The 18,253-nt window shown below is 48.8% G+C and overlaps 1 protein-coding gene across 4 annotated transcripts in view; it reads left to right on the forward strand.

Moving 5' to 3' along the window:
* Positions 1 to 11,278, forward strand: part of Salm (spalt major) — a 124,731-nt gene extending 113,453 nt beyond the window's left edge. For 2 of the 4 annotated variants that reach the window (XM_076313392.1, XM_076313383.1), the window contains exons 2-8: positions 699 to 4,214; positions 5,433 to 5,566; positions 6,974 to 7,246; positions 8,146 to 8,452; positions 9,022 to 9,170; positions 9,471 to 9,644; positions 10,856 to 11,278. In XM_076313392.1, the coding sequence (XP_076169507.1) occupies positions 699 to 4,214; positions 5,433 to 5,566; positions 6,974 to 7,246; positions 8,146 to 8,452; positions 9,022 to 9,170; positions 9,471 to 9,644; positions 10,856 to 11,260 (4,958 nt within the window). In that variant the 3' untranslated portion in view covers positions 11,261 to 11,278. The remainder of the gene's footprint in view (positions 1 to 698; positions 4,215 to 5,432; positions 5,567 to 6,973; positions 7,247 to 8,145; positions 8,453 to 9,021; positions 9,171 to 9,470; positions 9,645 to 10,855) is intronic. The other 2 variants (XM_076313396.1, XM_076313403.1) reach the window with 2 other exon arrangements.
* Positions 11,279 to 18,253: the final 6,975 nt, after the last annotated feature.

Genomic DNA, 18,253 nt, shown 5'->3' on the forward strand with positions numbered 1-18,253 from the left:
TTCATTTTTTCACCAATACAAATAACAGGCACGGTGTCTTTTCGTACCGAATTAAACGGAAAGAAACAAACGGCATTGTACCAACGAGTTAGCTATTCGCGTCTTTTTCACGTTACGAGTAAAAAAAGAATGATTTCACATTTGTTTTTTAATCGCCCGTACCATCGTTTCGAAATACTTCCCTCGCGAAAACTATTTCCCCGAGGTTTTCCCGCGACCGTTCCAATTTCTTCGGGTTCGCTCGCAAACGCGAATCTATCGCGTTGTAACGTAAATTTATTCGATCGCAGCGCAAGTATCGTGTTCTCCTCTACGAATCGATTGTTTATCCGAGTATTGCGGAATCCAATTGCGATAACGACCGAGTCACGAGGATCTGGCTCGAAGCTAGCGCTTGGTCGCAAACTCCTACGAAAGTGTCTATTAAGTTCGATCGAAAGAATTCGAATAACGAGGGAAAATTTGCCCTCTTCTTCCGAAATCGTTGCTTCCTCTCCGCGTAAACGTACACGGCGCCGAAACAGCTCGATGTTCGTTTCGTTCGAAGAATAATTTGCATCGCGATACGTGTATAAAAATTGTTCGAAACCGCGATCGAGAAGCGGGGCTGCGATCGTCTCGTTTGCAGCTCGTAGATATTCCGGAGCACTCGAACGATCGAGCAGGTTGCTAATCGCGACGTCGACGATCTGTTGCAGGAGAAGAGAATGACTTCACATCGGACGGCGAGGAGAGTGGCGGCGGAGGGGTCGGAGGAGACGAGGCCGTGGACCTCACAGCAGCCAGGTCTCATCAAGGCGACGAGGACGACAAGGATCAGGAGGATGCTCTGGAGGAGGACGAAGAGGACGTGGTCGACGAGCAGGACGAGCAGGACGACGACGAGGAAGGATCGCGGAAGCAGATGCGTCACCGACAGGACGCGGAGAACAATAACAATTTCATGGAGAGCGGCGGCCCGGCCGGGTTGTTCCCGCCGGCTGGTACCAGCCACGTCACCCTGGAGGCCCTCCAGAACACGAAGGTGGCGGTGGCCCAATTCGCGGCGACCGCGTTGGCCGGTGGCGCGGACAGCGAGGCGGCTCTCCAGGACCTGGCGTTGTTGCAGAGCACCTTGTACACGCTGCAACATCAGCAGGTGTTCCAGTTGCAGTTGATCAGTCAGTTGCAACAGCAACTGTCCATAACGCACAGCCAGTCGGTGCACCAGGTCCCCGGCGAGGGATCGGACGGCAAGGAAGTCTCCCCGTCGCCCATCATCCAAGCGAAACCTCTCTCGAGCCTGACGTCACCGCCGTCGTCGCGTCCTCCGAGTCACCGACAGACCTCGCCGGCACCCATGACACCGAATCTCTCCCAAGAACGACCAACGCCGACCAACAGCGCGTCACCGTTGAATCTCCCGTTGGCCTCCTCGAACGCGACGGGCACCACCGCGACCACCAGCACCAGCCAGATGCCGTTGTCGCATCAAATGCCGCCTCTCTGCTCGATCAGTTCTTCCCTAGCATCCTCGATAATAACCAACACCGATCCACCGCCGTTACACGAGCCGAACACACTGGAGATGCTGCAGAAGAGAGCCCAAGAGGTATTGGACAACGCCAGTCAGGGTCTACTGGCGAACAACCTGGCCGACGAACTAGCGTTCAGGGGCGGAAAGGGTTCCCGTCTCTCCCCATACGACTCAAAGTCCGGTAGCGGTCGCGGGGAGCCGTTCTTCAAGCATCGATGCCGTTACTGCGGCAAGGTGTTCGGCAGCGATTCAGCGCTTCAGATCCACATACGATCGCACACAGGTGAGCGACCCTTTAAATGCAACGTCTGCGGCAGCCGCTTCACCACGAAAGGGAACTTGAAGGTCCACTTCCAGAGGCATACGGCCAAGTTTCCACATGTTAAGATGAACCCGAATCCCGTTCCGGAACACCTGGACAAGTACCACCCACCCCTGCTACAGCAGATCGCCTCTGGTCAGAGACCAATGCCGTCCCCACCGCCGCCGCCACCTTCTCATCATCCCTCTTTTCACCCGGCGGCGGCGCACGGTTTTTTACCTCCTCAGCCGCCCCTACCGCTCAGTTTAGCCCTGCCCGGTATGCCACCCTTGTATAGATCGCCGGTTGTCGCTCATCGGGACGATCAGGACGTGCCGGAGAACTTGAGTAAGCCCGTAACCACTGCCCCGATCGCGTCTCCACATTCCCCCGCGATTGTGTCGAACTCTCGTCATTCCTTTCACGACAATCACCAACAACAAAAGCAACAGCAGCAGCAGCAGCAGCAGCAGCAGCAGCAACAGCAACAGCAACAGCAACAGCAACAACAACAACAACAGCAACAGCAGCAACACCTCCATCATCATCAACACGAGCAAAGGGACGAGATCAAGCTCGAGCAACGATCCCCGATGCAAGAGCAGTACCAACACCGGCCGATCAGCCAGGAAGCCGCCGAGAGGATAACACCGAAGAAAGAACCGGAGGAAACTGAGGAACCCACGGAAGAGGAGAGCGAGGACTTCGAGGAAGCGACCAGACGTTACTTGAACTCGCCGCAATCCTCCGCCAATCCGCTCTCACAGCCGCAAATCTACGAGGACTGCAGCATGGACAGTAAGATCAGCGGACGACTGGAGGGAGACGGTGACATGGAAGTGGACGAGGAGATCGAGGAACAACCCGAGAACTTGTCCGGTCGAGGAGCCATCAATCGTTTGCCACAGCAGATCGTTGCCTATCCGGGAGCTTCGCCGGCCAGCAGTAGCGCGAGCAGCGGAAGTCTTCAGACGTCCTTCGCGGGTATACTCTTCCCGGGGCCACCCGCGCATCATCAAATACCCCATCATGCCGTATCGACGACGGTGAACGCGCCCACGGTCTCGACCGGCGATATGATCGATCCGGCCAAGGATCCGGCCATCTATTCGAGTCTGTTGCCGCGACCGGGTAGCAACGACAACTCCTGGGAGAGTTTGATCGAGATAACGAAGACCTCGGAAACGTCCAAGTTGCAACAGTTGGTCGACAATATCGAGCACAAACTGACCGATCCGAATCAATGCGTGATCTGTCACCGGGTGTTGTCCTGCAAGAGCGCGTTGCAAATGCATTACAGGACCCACACCGGGGAACGTCCGTTCAAATGTAAAATTTGCGGCCGCGCGTTCACCACCAAGGGGAACCTGAAGACGCACATGGGTGTACACAGAGCGAAACCGCCGCTACGGGTGCTACACCAGTGCCCGGTGTGCCACAAGAAGTTCACGAACGCTCTGGTTCTTCAGCAACACATACGTCTGCACACCGGTGAACCGACCGAGCTCAGCCCGGAACAGATCCAGGCCGGCGAGGTGAACGAATTCCCGCCCGGTTATCCGCATCATCCGTTGGCGTCGTTTCTACCGCAGGGCTTCCCGTCGATTCATCCAGCGGGGACCGGTTTCCCGTTGGGTTTCCCACCGACCAGGCAGCAAACGTTGGAACGACAACCGCAGGAGAACGACATGGACGCGAAGGAGGAACTACAACAGCACCATCTGCAGCACCAGCTTCAACACGCGCACCGGCAACAACCGCAGCAACAACAGAGGTACGCCGAGGAGCACAGCGAGGAAGCCGACGATCAGGACGACGACGAGGACGATCGAAGGGACGACGAAGAGAGATGCGAGGCGATCCGGGACGGCCGGGCCGACGCGGAGGACGAACAGGATCGCGAGAGCGAAGACAACGACCCGAAAGACGTCTCGCTGCCCAGTTTCTCCACGTCCCTCGCTGCCCTCGAGAACCAGGTGCGAACCATCACCACCATAGCCACTTCGACCGCGGGAAACCCGGTCAGGTCGCCGCCATTTCATCGTTACAACGGCAGCGAGAAGAGCAATAGCCCGCCGAATCCCGGCGCGCCCTTAGACCTGACGCCCCGCGCATCCTCGACACCAGCTTCAGTGGCATCGGTACCAACGCCGCCCCCGCAGACCGCAATACACCACCCACACCCCTTCGGCATGTTCGCAGGCCTGCTGCAAGCGGTCTCCTCGTCACCGTCCACCAGCAGCATAGGATCCTCGAGTATAAACAGTGTCAATTCGATGAACGCCGTCACTCCGGGATCCGGCGCCGCTGGACCATTGGCCTCGCTAACCACGTCGGCCGTGCTGGCCGCCACCTCGACCTACAACCCGCTCGGCCTGGCTGTCGGAGGGCCAGCAGGTAGGCGCTGCTAGCATCAGGGCGAGCTGCAGTTCCTGCTACACCTCCCGATCGATCTGACACGATTCACTGATCCTGACCGAAAGACTGACTGATTCGTCCACCTTTATCCAAGCTGTATTATCGACATCCTGTTTGTGGTGTAGCCGGACCTAGCACTCCTACCCTCCCGCTTGACTCTGTTAACTCTGTCTCTTTTGTACACCTTTGTTTCGGTAATTTCTCTGTCTATATGCCTCTGTTACTCTTTTACGTTCTCTGTTCGCGTCACTTTGTGATTTTCTTTGAAACGAACGAACGACACGAAAAGCAAAAAAGGAATAGAATAATAAAAAAAAAAAACGAAAAGAAAAGAAACAAACGGAGGATCCAGTGTTTGCGAACACGCACGTACATACGCATACACACGTACGCACACCCCCACACACGCACACACGCGCGCGCGCACACACACACACACACACAGAGATCAGTTTTGTAATCTAACGTTTTCGTTGCGCACAAAAGAAAGTCGGAGCTGTGGATATTATTTGATAAATGAATAATAAAACCTCTTTGCAAAATTGATTGTTGCCTTCACGATTCATTCCACTCCTTCCGTCAGGCTGTCGGGAATCTGTGACTAACGCTATTTTCGAACTGGTTCTCATACGGATAAAAACGGTCGGATTCGCGGTCCCGAAGCTTTCGCGCGTTGCAAACGTCTCACTCTCTCTCTTTTTCTCTCTCTCTCTCTCTCTCGCACACTCACTCGACTCACTCACTTACTCGCTCACTCACTCGCTCACTCTTTCTCTCTCTCTCTCTTTCTCTCTCTCTCTCTGGCTCTCTCTCTAATTCTCTCTCTAATTCTCTCTCTGACTCTCTCTCTAATTCTCTCTCTGACTCTCTCTCTAATTCTCTCTCTAATTCTCTCTCTGACTCTCTCTCTGGCTCTCCCTCTCTCTTTCTCTGACTCTCTCTCTGGCTCTATCTTTCTCTCTCTTTCTCTCTCTGGATCTCTCTGGATCTCTCTCTCTTTCTCTTTCTCTCTCTCTATCTCTCTCTCTTGTTTTCGAGCGTTTTTTACGATAATAATTAGTCCGTTTTTTCTCGCGTATGTAATTGGATACTTTGACGGTTTCGAGCCCGCGGTTACAAATTGCTTTCACAGACGTAGAAACAACCACCGTGAGAGTATATCGGAAAGCGATTGTAAAGAGCTACGATCTGTTACAGTGCGTGGAAACACCACATGTAATATCTGCTACAAGACATTTGCGTGCAACTCCGCGCTGGAGATCCATTACCGAAGTCACACGAAGGAGCGACCTTTCAAATGCAGCATATGCGACAGAGGCTTTTCCACGAAGGTAATGTAACTTTCTTAGATCGAACGAATAGGGTAGAATCGAATCGGAGGCGCTCGACGAGCTCTCGATCGCACCGGAACTCTTCGAAGCGCGTCTCGACGAAATTCTTTCGTTACTTTGTTCTTTTTTTTTTTCTTGCACGAAATTCGAAGAAAATTTCGATCCACGGCGCTCGGGAGAATCGAAGGATCGACGAGTCGTGGCGAATCGCTGGCTCGTTTTCGAAACTATTACCGATCTCGCGATCGGTCGCGTGAAAAAGTACAAATATCGCGCTCTTTTCCCGAGAAATTAGTTTTGCCACGATTTTACGACTCGTTGATCAACGAACGCGAATCTAACAATTCAGCGCTTCGTTGTAACAATTCAGAGTTCCAAAAGAAAAGTGAGTCCAAAATTAACCACTCTCGAACAATCTCGACCTCGTGTGTAAAATATATAAAACTATACGTTAGGGCAGACAACGCATGTCCCATCCCCTGAATTCAACGATTGCGAGGAACCATTTTTTCAAATACCTCAAAATACGACTCCCCGACTCGTCGATTCGATTCGAATTCCTCTCCACCGATCGTTACGGAGATTTGAAACATCGTATCGTCTTCGAAAAGAGATAGAAATAACACGTAGCATTCGCGTAAACGACAAAACAAAAATGGAATCTCCGCGATCGAAACGATCTCTTCCGCGGCCAATTCGAAGGGCGCCTCCGTTTTCCCTTCCACATTCTTAATAATAATAAATCGACGAACCGTTTAACGATCGTTTCGACTTTTCTCCGCAGAAACGTTCACAGGGTGTCGTCGCCGTGTGTCGATGCCTTCGTCGCGCGTATTTTCTTTCTTTTCACGCTCTACCACAGGAGTAAATTGAAACGCAGTTTTTCGATTCGAGCTCGCGTGAAATTTCGATACGAACGCGTGGAAAAAATTACGAAGAAGATATCCTTGGGCGTGTAACGAAGGTTCGACGAAGTTGGCACGGAACGAAACACGATACGAGTAGCGTATGCTCGTTGTCGGTGAACGTGTCGCGACTCGAATTTTTTATGAATTTTCTCGTCGAAAGATACAAATACGTACGTGTGATAAAGTTCCGTTCGATCGTCGCGAACCTTCCAAGTATAATACGAAACGAATGGCGATCGGTATCGAAGGCGGTGAGGATTCTTCGAATGATCTTCGACCGTAGGAAAAATCTACCGGATCGTTCGGAACCGATCTGGCCGTATCCTAAACTCTACGAAACGCTTGTTTTGTTAATTTGTATTCATTTTTCTTTTTTTTTCTTTTTTTCATACATACGCTATTCGTGCGTCGATCGTCGAAAATTGCTGATCACGTCCCAAGCCTGATCTAAATCGGGTTTGGTCGTCTCTGTATCTTTGTTTTTCTACGATACTTTCAGAACGACGGTTCCGGGCAGCAAGCATGCATCTGTACATCTCAACCGTTGCCCGATAACAGTTCGATCACTTCACCCGATTCCCAATATCGATCATCGTGCGCCAGTAATCGAGAGAAACCGAAACGCAGGCGGCGGCGGCCTGAGGAGCGGAAGAGCCGGGGGCGGAGAGGAGCCGGAGGGGGGCGGGGGCTGACACCTGTCTATCCTGCCATCCGCCTACCCCCGCTGATGTCGCCCGCCCTCGGACTTCTACCCTCGGCGCACAGCCTCCTGGTAAGAGCCTGCTGAATTTTGAGAATCAAACGAAAACAATGATAACACCACTGTGTATTCAAAAACGATCAATCTCTGGACCTTTTTTTCACAGTAGACCGGCCGAATTTCAAGAATGACAATTTCAAGAGTTTCCATTTTTGTCTATCACGTCCGAATAGTTCGCAAACGAGGAAACAGGATTTGAAAGAAAAGAAAAAAAAAAAAAAGAAAAAGAGAAACAATAATAATAGTAATAATCTTTTCTTACAAAGATTCTAATCGTTTCGCCTCGCTCTCTCTCTTCTTTCTCTCTCTCTTCTTTCTCTCTCTCTTCTCTCTCTCTCTTCTTTCTCCTCTCTCTCTCTCTCTCTCTCTCTCTCTCTCTTTCTTTCTCTTTCTCTCACGAGGGTAACGAGTTCGTCACCGCTACGAAACACCGGTGAAAGAACATAGTAATGGAAAAATGTCTCTCTCGTTCGTAAACGTCCCCCCCCCCCCCCTCCCAAGTAAGATTCGATCGTCCTTTGTGTGCCCCGCTCGGTGTTTCTCTACCTTCGTTAACCTCTCTTCGACCCTGATCTACGTTCCGTCGTCCAACGTGTCGGCGAGTTCCGTTCGTCCCGATGTCTGCTGTTTTTTTTTTTTTCACATCTTTTCGCTATCCGTTACGTTCTCGTGTATTTGACCGTGGTACCGATTCCCGAATCGCCAGACGCGATACCGTTCCGCACGATCATCACGGAGAAATACTTTCACGTTTCAGTAGATGCAATCGGAGACATTGTACACGACGGTACACGTTGGCAAATCTTGGAACATCGAGAATTATGCAGAGTGGTGTAATCGGCGAAGTGGTTGAATTTCAGGGACAGTTGGGTACCAGGGGTTTAACGAATTCTTCGTATTCTGATTCGCAGGGCAACATGAAGCAACACATGCTGACGCACAAGATCCGCGACATGCCGCCTCATCTGTTCAGCGACGCGAAGCAACAACAACAGCAGCAACAGCAACAGCAGCAGCAACAGCCGCAGCAGCAGCAGCAACAGTCTCAGGAGCACGAAACCTCGAGGAGTCCAATGTGCCCCGAGGATTCGAGTCTGCCGCCCCCACCGCCTCCACCACCGCCACCTCCACCGATGCCGCCTACGTCCATGGAGCAGACCATCTCGGTGAAAAGATCACCGCCCGAGGGGGACCTACCCGCGCCAAAGAGACCAGCCAGTAAGTAGCCATAACCGCTCGAAGAGGGTACAGTACCGCTCTTCTTCATCGAGCGCAAACACCGAACCGTCCAAGGCTTGGCTTGGCAGGGTTTTTTTTTCAATTTCTTTTTATTTCTTTTCTTTTTTTATTTATTTTTTATTTTTTTTTTTAACCTCTCTTCCGCTGACAGATCGCATTTCCAGAGCTTCTATCGGAACCCGTGGGTGGGGGATGGTACACGATAACGCAAAACGGTGCTTTTCACGCTTTACTCGCACGCTTGTGCTTCTCTGTTCACCGCTGTTCCTTTTTTTTCGCGTCGCTCCTGGCGGGGCAGGTTTTTGGGCCACCTTTTCACCTTTCGTTCTTCCGTCTTCCTTCGATCTCGCGGAACCAAGACTCCGAAACCGAGACAAGGAGCCGGTCTCGATTTCGGATCCGTTTCTTTATTTTTTTTTTTCTTCTTCTTCTTCTTCTTCTTTTAGCCGGGAAGAGAAAAATCAAACGGGATCGATAACGCTCGAAAACCCCGCGCGCAACTTGTGTCCAGGGCCTGTTTAGCGAAAACTGTGTGTGTGTATTTGCAGGCGTGCCGAGCAAACACTTGTGCCAGATTTGCAATAAGAATTTCTCCTCGTCTTCGGCGCTCCAGATCCATATGAGAACTCACACAGGCGACAAACCGTTCCGATGCACCGTCTGCCAGAAGGCGTTCACCACCAAGGGCAATCTCAAGGTATACACACAATTTTTCCCCTTTCTGTCTCTGTCTCTCCCTTTCTCTCTCTGTATATTTTCCTTATTTCTCTCTGTCTCTCTCTGTCCCCCTCCGTCTATAAATTTCTCCGTCTTTCTTTCCCGCTGTCCACGTGTCGTCGAATTTCTTCGAGTTTCTTCACTAACACTAGCTAGCCGCTACCGCTTGTACTAACGCCAACGCGTAACGTACAAAACCGCAAGCTCGATGAAAGATCAGCGAAACCGTGACGTACCCCAACCGGTTCAACTCTGACCACGTCGCGTTTTATGACCGTAGGTGCACATGGGCACTCATATGTGGACCAACGGAGCCTCTCGACGAGGCCGTCGAATGTCGCTGGACCTGCCTCCTCTGCCCATCACGCCCAAGGACTCGGAGTTCCTTCAACGACGGCCGGATCTCTTCTACCCGTATCTACCCGCGCCGTTCCTTAACGGTGTACAGCAGAAGGTAAGCGATCCTTGTCGTCCAACTTTACCCTCAACCGAGACTCGCGTTGTTGTAACGCGGGACGACCGAATTCGATACTAGACCGAAACTGTATAAGAAAATCTCGTTGTTACGATCCGGGACCGTTGAATCCGATGTTAAATCGAATCTTTAAATTAAAACTCGCGTTGTTGTAACACGGGACAGTCGAATTTGATGCTAAACCGAAACTATAGATCGAGACTCGCGTTGTTGTAACACGGGACAGTCTAATTCGATGTTAAACCGGAACTGTAGATCGAGACTCGCGTTGTTGTAACACGGGACAGTCGAATTTGATGCTAAACCGAAACTATAGAACGGAACTCGCGTTGTTGTGATCCGGGACAGTCGAATTCGATGGTAAACCGAAACTATAGACCGAAACTCGCATTGTTGTAACACGGGACAACCGATTTCGATGCTAGACCGAAACTACAGATCGAGACTCGCGTTACAGATAGCCGAGATAGCTGAATTCAACGAGTAAACGACCAAACCTAGATATCGTTCGAACGCGATTGTTCCGAAATAATTATCCGTATGCCTGTAACCCTCCTATAACGCTATCGAACAAGTTACATACACTGTACACAAAAGTAGCGATTTCGTTTAAAAAGAAAAGAAAACTTCAACTTTCGTCCGATTAAGTTGTAAATTCCAATTTGTTATCTGTTCATAAAATATTATTACTATTATTAAACGTCTCTAACCGACACGGAGCTATACTCTAGATAAATTATCTTACGAAAATAATTTACACAAGAGCACGAGGTACAACCGAAGATTACTTTTCGACCTAAGCTCGAAATCTAACGTTATCTAACTATTGGGTTGTTCGGGAAATCGTTTCGTTGTTCCTGGTGAAAATGAAACACGATTTTTTTAGAATCTATAAACATTTTATTAAATTATATATTCTCCATTTTGGAAAACGAAATGACTTTCCGAACAACCCAATATATTAACGACGCTCCGTGACGATCCGCGTCTACTCAGAAGCGGGCTTTCCCCGCTCTGCCCGTACTGCCTTCCCCCACCCTTCCATTCGATTTTTTTTTCCAATCACGTTGCTCGTATCCGACTCGTTCGAATCGTAACCACCCTCGTTCGAATCCTCGAACAACTCGCGAGCGTTTTCGCGCGCAACGCCACCGAACGAACCTAACCCAGACCCCGTGCATTGGTTCCAGCTGAACGAGATCTCGGTGATCCAAAGTAACAACGGGTTACCGGGCCATTCGGTGGCCACCGGGAAGTACGCTGGCTTGTTCGGCTCGGTGTACGCGGCCGGTGCTGGATTCCCGTTGGACAAGCAGCCAATGGCGCCTACCAGCAACGGCCCACTGGTCGACGGGAAGTCCTCGATCCCGTCCGGGTCGATGCTCTTCCAGACACCGTCGCCGTCCCACTCGCCCGGCACACCGTCGTCCAACGGCAGCAATCAAAACTCCGCCAGCGTGCCCGCGTGGACGGGCGACGCGTTGCAGCATCACTTCGACAGGGAGGCGCCGAGCAGATCGGAGAGCAACTCCACGCCGCCCTCGGCTCGTCTTCAGCCGCCCCAGGCGGCCAGGGGCGAAGGATTAGCCACGTGAAGTCCGACCGGTACATATCTTCCTTCCTCGAAGCTTCACGCGATCGGGAACTGATGAAACCCCGCAGAACAGAGAGAGAGAGAACGTGAGAGAGAGAGAACACGTGAGAGAGAACGCGAAACAGAGAGAGAGAGAGAGAAAGACGATTCACGCATCAGAGCCGGCGAGGCAGTGTTTCAAGTGCATCCGAGCCGAAAGACTCGGGACCCGAGGTCCGACGACATATCCTCCTAACACCCAGAGCCAGCAGATACCATGTTCCTATTGTCACACTAGTCTTAAACGTGTTAAAGAGGACCGATGGGCCCGGCAGCTGGAGAGTCTGAGCCAGCGTCAGCGGGTCTGAGTTCCGGTTTCCCAGAACCCGCTCCCAACACCCCCCCAACCTCCCTGCCCCACCCCCCACCCACCCCGCGACGTGGTTTCGCACGAGGGTAAGACGGACGCGGCGCCTAGACTGAGCCGTTGGGGCCGCAAGACACGTGGCGCCGCGACGTCCCGGCCCTCCGTACTCTGACCGTCCATGCGCGACAGTGATGGTCACCTCACTTAGGGTTATCTTGCGTTACAAATATACACAGGGTGTCCCGTGTAACTTCGCCGCGAGACGACCACCGCCCACCACCGACCCCGCGTCGTCGTCATCGTCGACGACACGTAACCGGTTTTATACGCGAACCGAGTATAATTTCGACGCGTCGGGGTGATTTGAAAAAGAAAGAAAGAAAAAAGAGAAACGGCGAGAAGGTAAAGAGAAAACGCAAGAACCGCGACGATCGCGATCGTTCGCGTTTTTCGAAACGGCGTGATTCTGTGCGAGTTGCGTCGTCGACGGTGATCGAGTGGCGGGGACAGGAGGCGGGTTCCCGATTCGCCGGGAGTTACACGGTTCACCGCGTACAAGAGGATATAAATATATACATAAAAAAAGAGAAAGATTATATATATATACATATATAAATATAAAATATTATATATCGGTGCGAAGGGGTATGAGTGCGCAAATTGTATACACGTGCGAGTATATGCGTCACTTTCTTTCTTTTCTATTTTTTTTTTTCTTTTCTCTTTCTTTTTTTTTCTTAATTCGTTTCTCCTCTTTCCTTCTTTCTTTCGTCCTTCCGAGAAGCGCGCGTTTAGAGATTTAGTGGCGGGCCCGGCAACGCCCCTCGCTGTGATATGAGAGGAGCAGCCTGCAATCATTTAAACCAATGTACTTATACTTTGTATGATAGTATTATTATTTACACATCGATGTACAGAGCACGCACCCCGCAACGTGTCCCGTCGTTCTATCGCATAGGAAGACAGCCGAGGTCCCACATTTGCGTTCTTCCGAACCCTCGTCAATTTCAACGTTTCTCCTCGAACGGTGCGCGGCCGTTCGGTCGAGGTTCGATCGCACGATTACTCGAGCGAAGACCGTAACGGCCGTGATTCGTACGTTCGAGCGAGAAGGACTTTGTTTTCGGTTCTCTATCGGTTGTACGCGCGCAACCCCCGTCGATTTAAAAATCAACGTTGTCCTTCGTCAGCGTGTGCAACGCTCGGCGCGAACGATTCGCGAGGTATTCGATCGGTGGCTTCTCCTCCTTCCCCCACTCTCGCGCTCCTAATTCGCGCGACGCGCGACAGGTGGCAGCACTGCGACGCTCGGGGACTCGTCGCGCGACGACCATGTGGTCATTCCACTTTACGGACTCGACGCGATCGAGCGTCAGTTGTCGTCACGATCGCGCAACGGTTACGGTCGTGCGGTTCGCCGGAATCGCGTTTTCGATCGTGCTACGTACACGAGATTCATCGTTGCGTCGTCGTTGCGACTTCCCACCGATGACGATGCGCGATTGGACGGACAACCGTTACCGTTGCTCACCCGCGACGTGTCCGAACGCGTTTCGTACGGCTGTTCGGAACAGTGGAATCTTCGCGGAAGTTTTGTCCGGTCTTAAGCCGCGGCACCGAGCTACGGAGCGTCAATAGTTCTCCGTGGCTTCGGTTTCTCCTCGATAGTTCCGTCGAGTTTGCACGGAATGCGTTAAGACGTGCACAACGAACGAAAGAACAGTCGTGGAAACGTACGGGCGATCGACGATGCCCGTGGTCACCATTTCCAAGAAACTGTACCCGTGAAAGTAATTTTAAATCGACGAACGGTAAATTCGAACTCCACCGTTCGATCGCGATTCTTCGTCGCAAGTCGTCGAGCGGTCGCACGGGAAATTCTGTTCGCGGAACGAGATGGTCGCGAAGCCGTCGATCGCACAGTGATCGAAGCTCGGAGTGAAAAATATATCAGAACTATATTTATAAGCAATTAATTCGTAAGTGCAACAGAATTATTTTTTAAATAATCTTTATACGACGCTCTTCCAACCTACATTTTCTTTTCGGCGAGCTGGCTTCGGTCGTCGTGCGATCGAACGTTACGTCGGACGAGCGTTTTGAATTTTCGCGCGCTCGAGGAAAGTAAACGGAGAAAGAGAGAAGGCGGAGGAGAAAGAGAAGGACGTTCCGTTCGTACTCGGGAATCGTTCGCGCCGACTTTACCGCCAGGATTTATCGATTAACAAATCATCGCGAACTGTATAAATAGTAATGTAATTTATTGATTATTTATTGTATATACGTGGAAACCCAAATCAAAACTATTTACCGGTTTGAGGCCGCGTCGTGTTCGCACGAGCGGTTATCGGATCGATCGGATGCGCCACCACCCCGTTTACATTGTGAAAATCGTGAAATACGAAGATCGAAATTGTATCGATACTGTCGCGTTGTCCAACGGAATCTTTTGTACGCACCGTACCCGAAACATTGAAAACGCGATAAACGTGCATGATGTACCCGCGAACCGTGCAATCGATCGCATACATTCGTACTTGAAAGGAAAAGAAAAACCAATACTCGTGTGTATCCCTGTACGCTCTCGCGTTTAACCGGAGAAACGAGAAGACGGTGAAGAGGGAGAAGAAAAAAAAGAAACAATGAATAATAGGCGAGAGGCGATACGCGTGTAAAAATCTGTAAAAAGTAACGATAGCAGCGTTCGTGTGTCCAGTAGGCACTTTGCGTAATTTATCTGATTTTTAACTAGCTTAGGGGTAACCTTTTAAGATCTCCGTCGTTTGGGGGACTCTCGTGCAAAACAAAGAGAAAGTCCAAAGGTGATCGTGATCTCGACGGTGGCTCTCCGTCGATCGAAATTTCTAGAAACGGTCGCAACGATCGAAGATGATGGATTCGAAGGTTCCCAATTGTCAAAGGGAGGGAGGGAGGGGGGGGGGGGCTGAAATTTTAAACGAAACCCTTTTTAACGGCTCCTCAGCGTTAGGACGTGGCTCGTTCGAGTTCGAGGAGCCACGAGTTACGAGTTTCTCGCGAATTACGTTAGGAAAATTGCGGATCTTTCGTGATCGAGTTTTCGATGGATCACGGGGTCGACGACACGTCCCGAAAACTGAGACACACGAGGGCGTGGAGTCGAAGACACGCCCACTTGAGACTGCTTTCATTCGAAACCGAAAGAAAATCATTTTCTCGGTGTTCTAATTTGTAGTTACGGGTATACTGAGTTCGTGGTTACGGTTACCCGAGCGAACCTACAAAATTTACGATCCAGATGGTCGAACGAGTTTCTCTCGTCCTCTGTCCGATGACCGATCCCAGTTTGAATTCCGAGCACGTAACGATGATTGCGCACGCATACGAGAAACTGGACGACGTTGACGAGTTCGACTCGAAACTTACGATTGAACGTGGGACGAGCTCTCGAGTCTGGCATCTTCGATCGCGGATAGGGGAAGCGATCGCGCGGGTAGCGCGCGCGAACCTTCTCGAGCATCGGTTGCGCGCGCAAACGTACACGAGCACTGGCTGCGCGCGCACGCAAACGGTCGACCAAGATGGCCGACGAAATTGAATCGAAACGTTCCCGAGAGCGTGGTTCTTCTCCTCTCTTTTCCGAGAAATTCGCGCGAGTCGACGCGTATCGAGGTAACCTGTCCATAGAACGGTTCCATTTTCGTTTATTATCGTGGATAGTCACCCGTGAGATCGCTGATAAAAATTAAAGATGGCCGCGTAAATCGATCGCGGCTCCGTCGCGAGCGAAACAGTTCGATATGATTTTTAATTGAGAACGAAAACGAAAACTAAGCGCATCCAACGGAAGGTAAGAGAGTCCGAGAGTACGAAGGGTAGTTCTAAGAGGAAAATCAAAAAAGAGTTTCTCGTCGGTGGGAACCGGACGGTTCCACGCATTGAGCGACGGACGTATAAATATATACATAAATAATGCTGTAAATAACGAACACGTGATAAGTGTAGGCGAAATCGGTTAGAGAAGTCCATGTAAATCGTTAGTGTGCTACTAAAATGTTTCGTAAATTAAGTGGAACGTTTACACGTTTTGAGGTGCAGACGTCGCGTGCTTGCACAACGCTGCTTCCAAAATGATGGAACTGGGGGACGGAAATGCCCGGCAGCTATTCCCCGATTGCAAGTCCTGTGAAGTTGTCCAAAACAAAGTATTGCTTGTACGATCTTAGTTTTTCTGTACATATTGTATAATCCATGTATAAACACAACTCTGCTAGTTGCGAAACCCATCATTGTAGCTAAATTACATTACGGATCATTATATCTATATCACTTCAACAATAAACAATTATTATGAGGACAAGAGCGTTTGGTTCATTGCTTTCTTCGGGACACGAGGAAGTCGGTTCTCGCGCGATGTAGAGGGCGTTGATGTCGCGCGTTCGCGATACGGATCGAGATATTTGAATCGATCTTAGGACTCGAGATACGCCATTTTGCTCGTGTTTCGTGTACTGTACAAAATGGATGAATAGTGTCTATATTTACCAGATTTTTGGGGGGAGAAGAGGTGTAAAGTAGAGCATTCAGAGTGTTGAGAAATTATTTACGAAATGTAACTTTGTAACGTCGACGATGTAAATTACTAAGTTGTTTGGAAGGTAATTGTCCATAGAAACGATACTAAAAACGATAAAACATCGATTTCGTCGACCAAAGAGAATTTATTTTTGAATCAAATTTGAGACTCGTAGATTTTAAATCGATTTATCGCGTAAAAATGCAAAATTAATTGAAAATTCACGAAAATGAAACGAAACTAACAAGAATAATTGATCGATTCAGAATCGAGATCGAATTAAATAAATTTTCCCGAGCAGTGAAATAATTTACTACTTCCCAATTCTTAAAGATTTTTTTTTTCAAATTTCGCTACGCTGTCGACAAACGAATGTATAGTGTATGTCTCACACTGTATAAAACGTATTCTATTACTCGGAATAAGATACAGTCTCCATAAATACGAACCTGAAAACCTTTTGCTTCTTATACAGAGCCGCTTTTAAAGTGTGCATTTCTTGGCAAATGCATACCATAATATGTCCTCCAATAGCAGCCGCACAGCATTACTCGCGGCTTAAAGTGGCTCTATCTACCGGATATTCGATGAAACATCCTGTCTCGCAACTCGGGATAACTAGAGCTTCTTTAACCTTTTGGTGTCACACCCAACCTTATCGACTTGGAACCAACAACGATTACAGCGCTTGTAGCGTCGGGAATGGAAACTAAATACATCACAACATGGACGAGATATCAATTTATCTTATAGGAATCTACTGCACGATCTGAAGTACCGATCTCGTAAAATATCGGTGGTTTTAGAGCGACCTCTTCGTTCAAGAAAGGTGATTCTACAAACTATATTCGACTGAACACCCATAATCGGTCAAAGTAGTATATGTAAAAAAAAATTGTTACCGATATAAAAGTAGAGAATTTGTACTTTAAAATAACCTAACGAAGATTATCGTACGATTATTTGTCACGAAGTTACAACAATAACTTTCAATTTCAAATAGAACCATAAATGTATAGAAACGAGTCTTCTATGTTTACCATCTTTACTGACATTGCCGGTTCAATTGAATGGTAGTTCTCAGACACAGGGTTTTTACACGAAGAGGTTGCTCCAAAATCAATGATATTTTACGATGTCGGTATTTCAAATGGTCCGACAAATTAAAACTTTCTTTTTACCTTTCAATAACATTTTTGTCGAAAATCTTGGATTTTCACAAAAATTCGTGTTTTTCGAAAACTGGTGATACAATAATTAAGCTTCTGTATTCTTGTTTGTGGAGTGTAGCTCCACGAGGATCACCCACTCGTTATTGGAAAGCAAAAAGAAAATTTCAATGTCGGACAGTGTTATTTGTAACACGGCTAAGTCTCTAAATGCACAATAAATACAATGAAAAGCTAATTCAATTATTGACACTCGTTATTTTAGTACTTTTGTTTTCTTTTTATAAATGGTATGTAATAATAGTTGTTACTTATACAAGTATATAAGAAATCCTTTATAAATAAATAATATTAAAAGCTATGACATGCATAAGAGATTGTTAATAGGTAGCAATTTATAAACAATAGGTTTGGTAAATGATAAAAGGGTTCGCGCGTCACGAAAAAAGAGAATATCTATTGTACTAACGTGCTTTGTATAAGTAACGCGAGATGGCGCTACCGTAGTTCTACTTGTATACAATTTATTCGGGAAAAATTTTGGGTCACGAAGAAAATCCCTAGTCACGTGAAAGGGATACTATGGATTCCAGCATTTGATTCGTTCTGTGGAGAATGTTTCTACAGAACAAACGTGTACTATTATATCGATAGTTGAATTGTTTATTGTCCAGTAAAATAAACTTTATTTAATTCAAACCAGAAGGGTAATTTAATACAAACGTAAAAGTTGATTCCTGTCCTACAAAGCTGCGACATGATTTGTTTAGCTCTAGTTAAATCGGAAACACGTGTACGTGCCGATGACACATGCATCAGCGAAAGTTGTCACTGTATCAAATTGATTGCGTAACGTGATGTAGATAAACTGTGTCTTTATATTGGAACATTCGTTAATAATTTTACTCCCATAATTGAATGTAG

This window comes from Ptiloglossa arizonensis, chromosome 1 (assembly GCF_051014685.1).
Source record: "Ptiloglossa arizonensis isolate GNS036 chromosome 1, iyPtiAriz1_principal, whole genome shotgun sequence".
Lineage (NCBI taxonomy): Eukaryota > Metazoa > Arthropoda > Insecta > Hymenoptera > Colletidae > Ptiloglossa > Ptiloglossa arizonensis.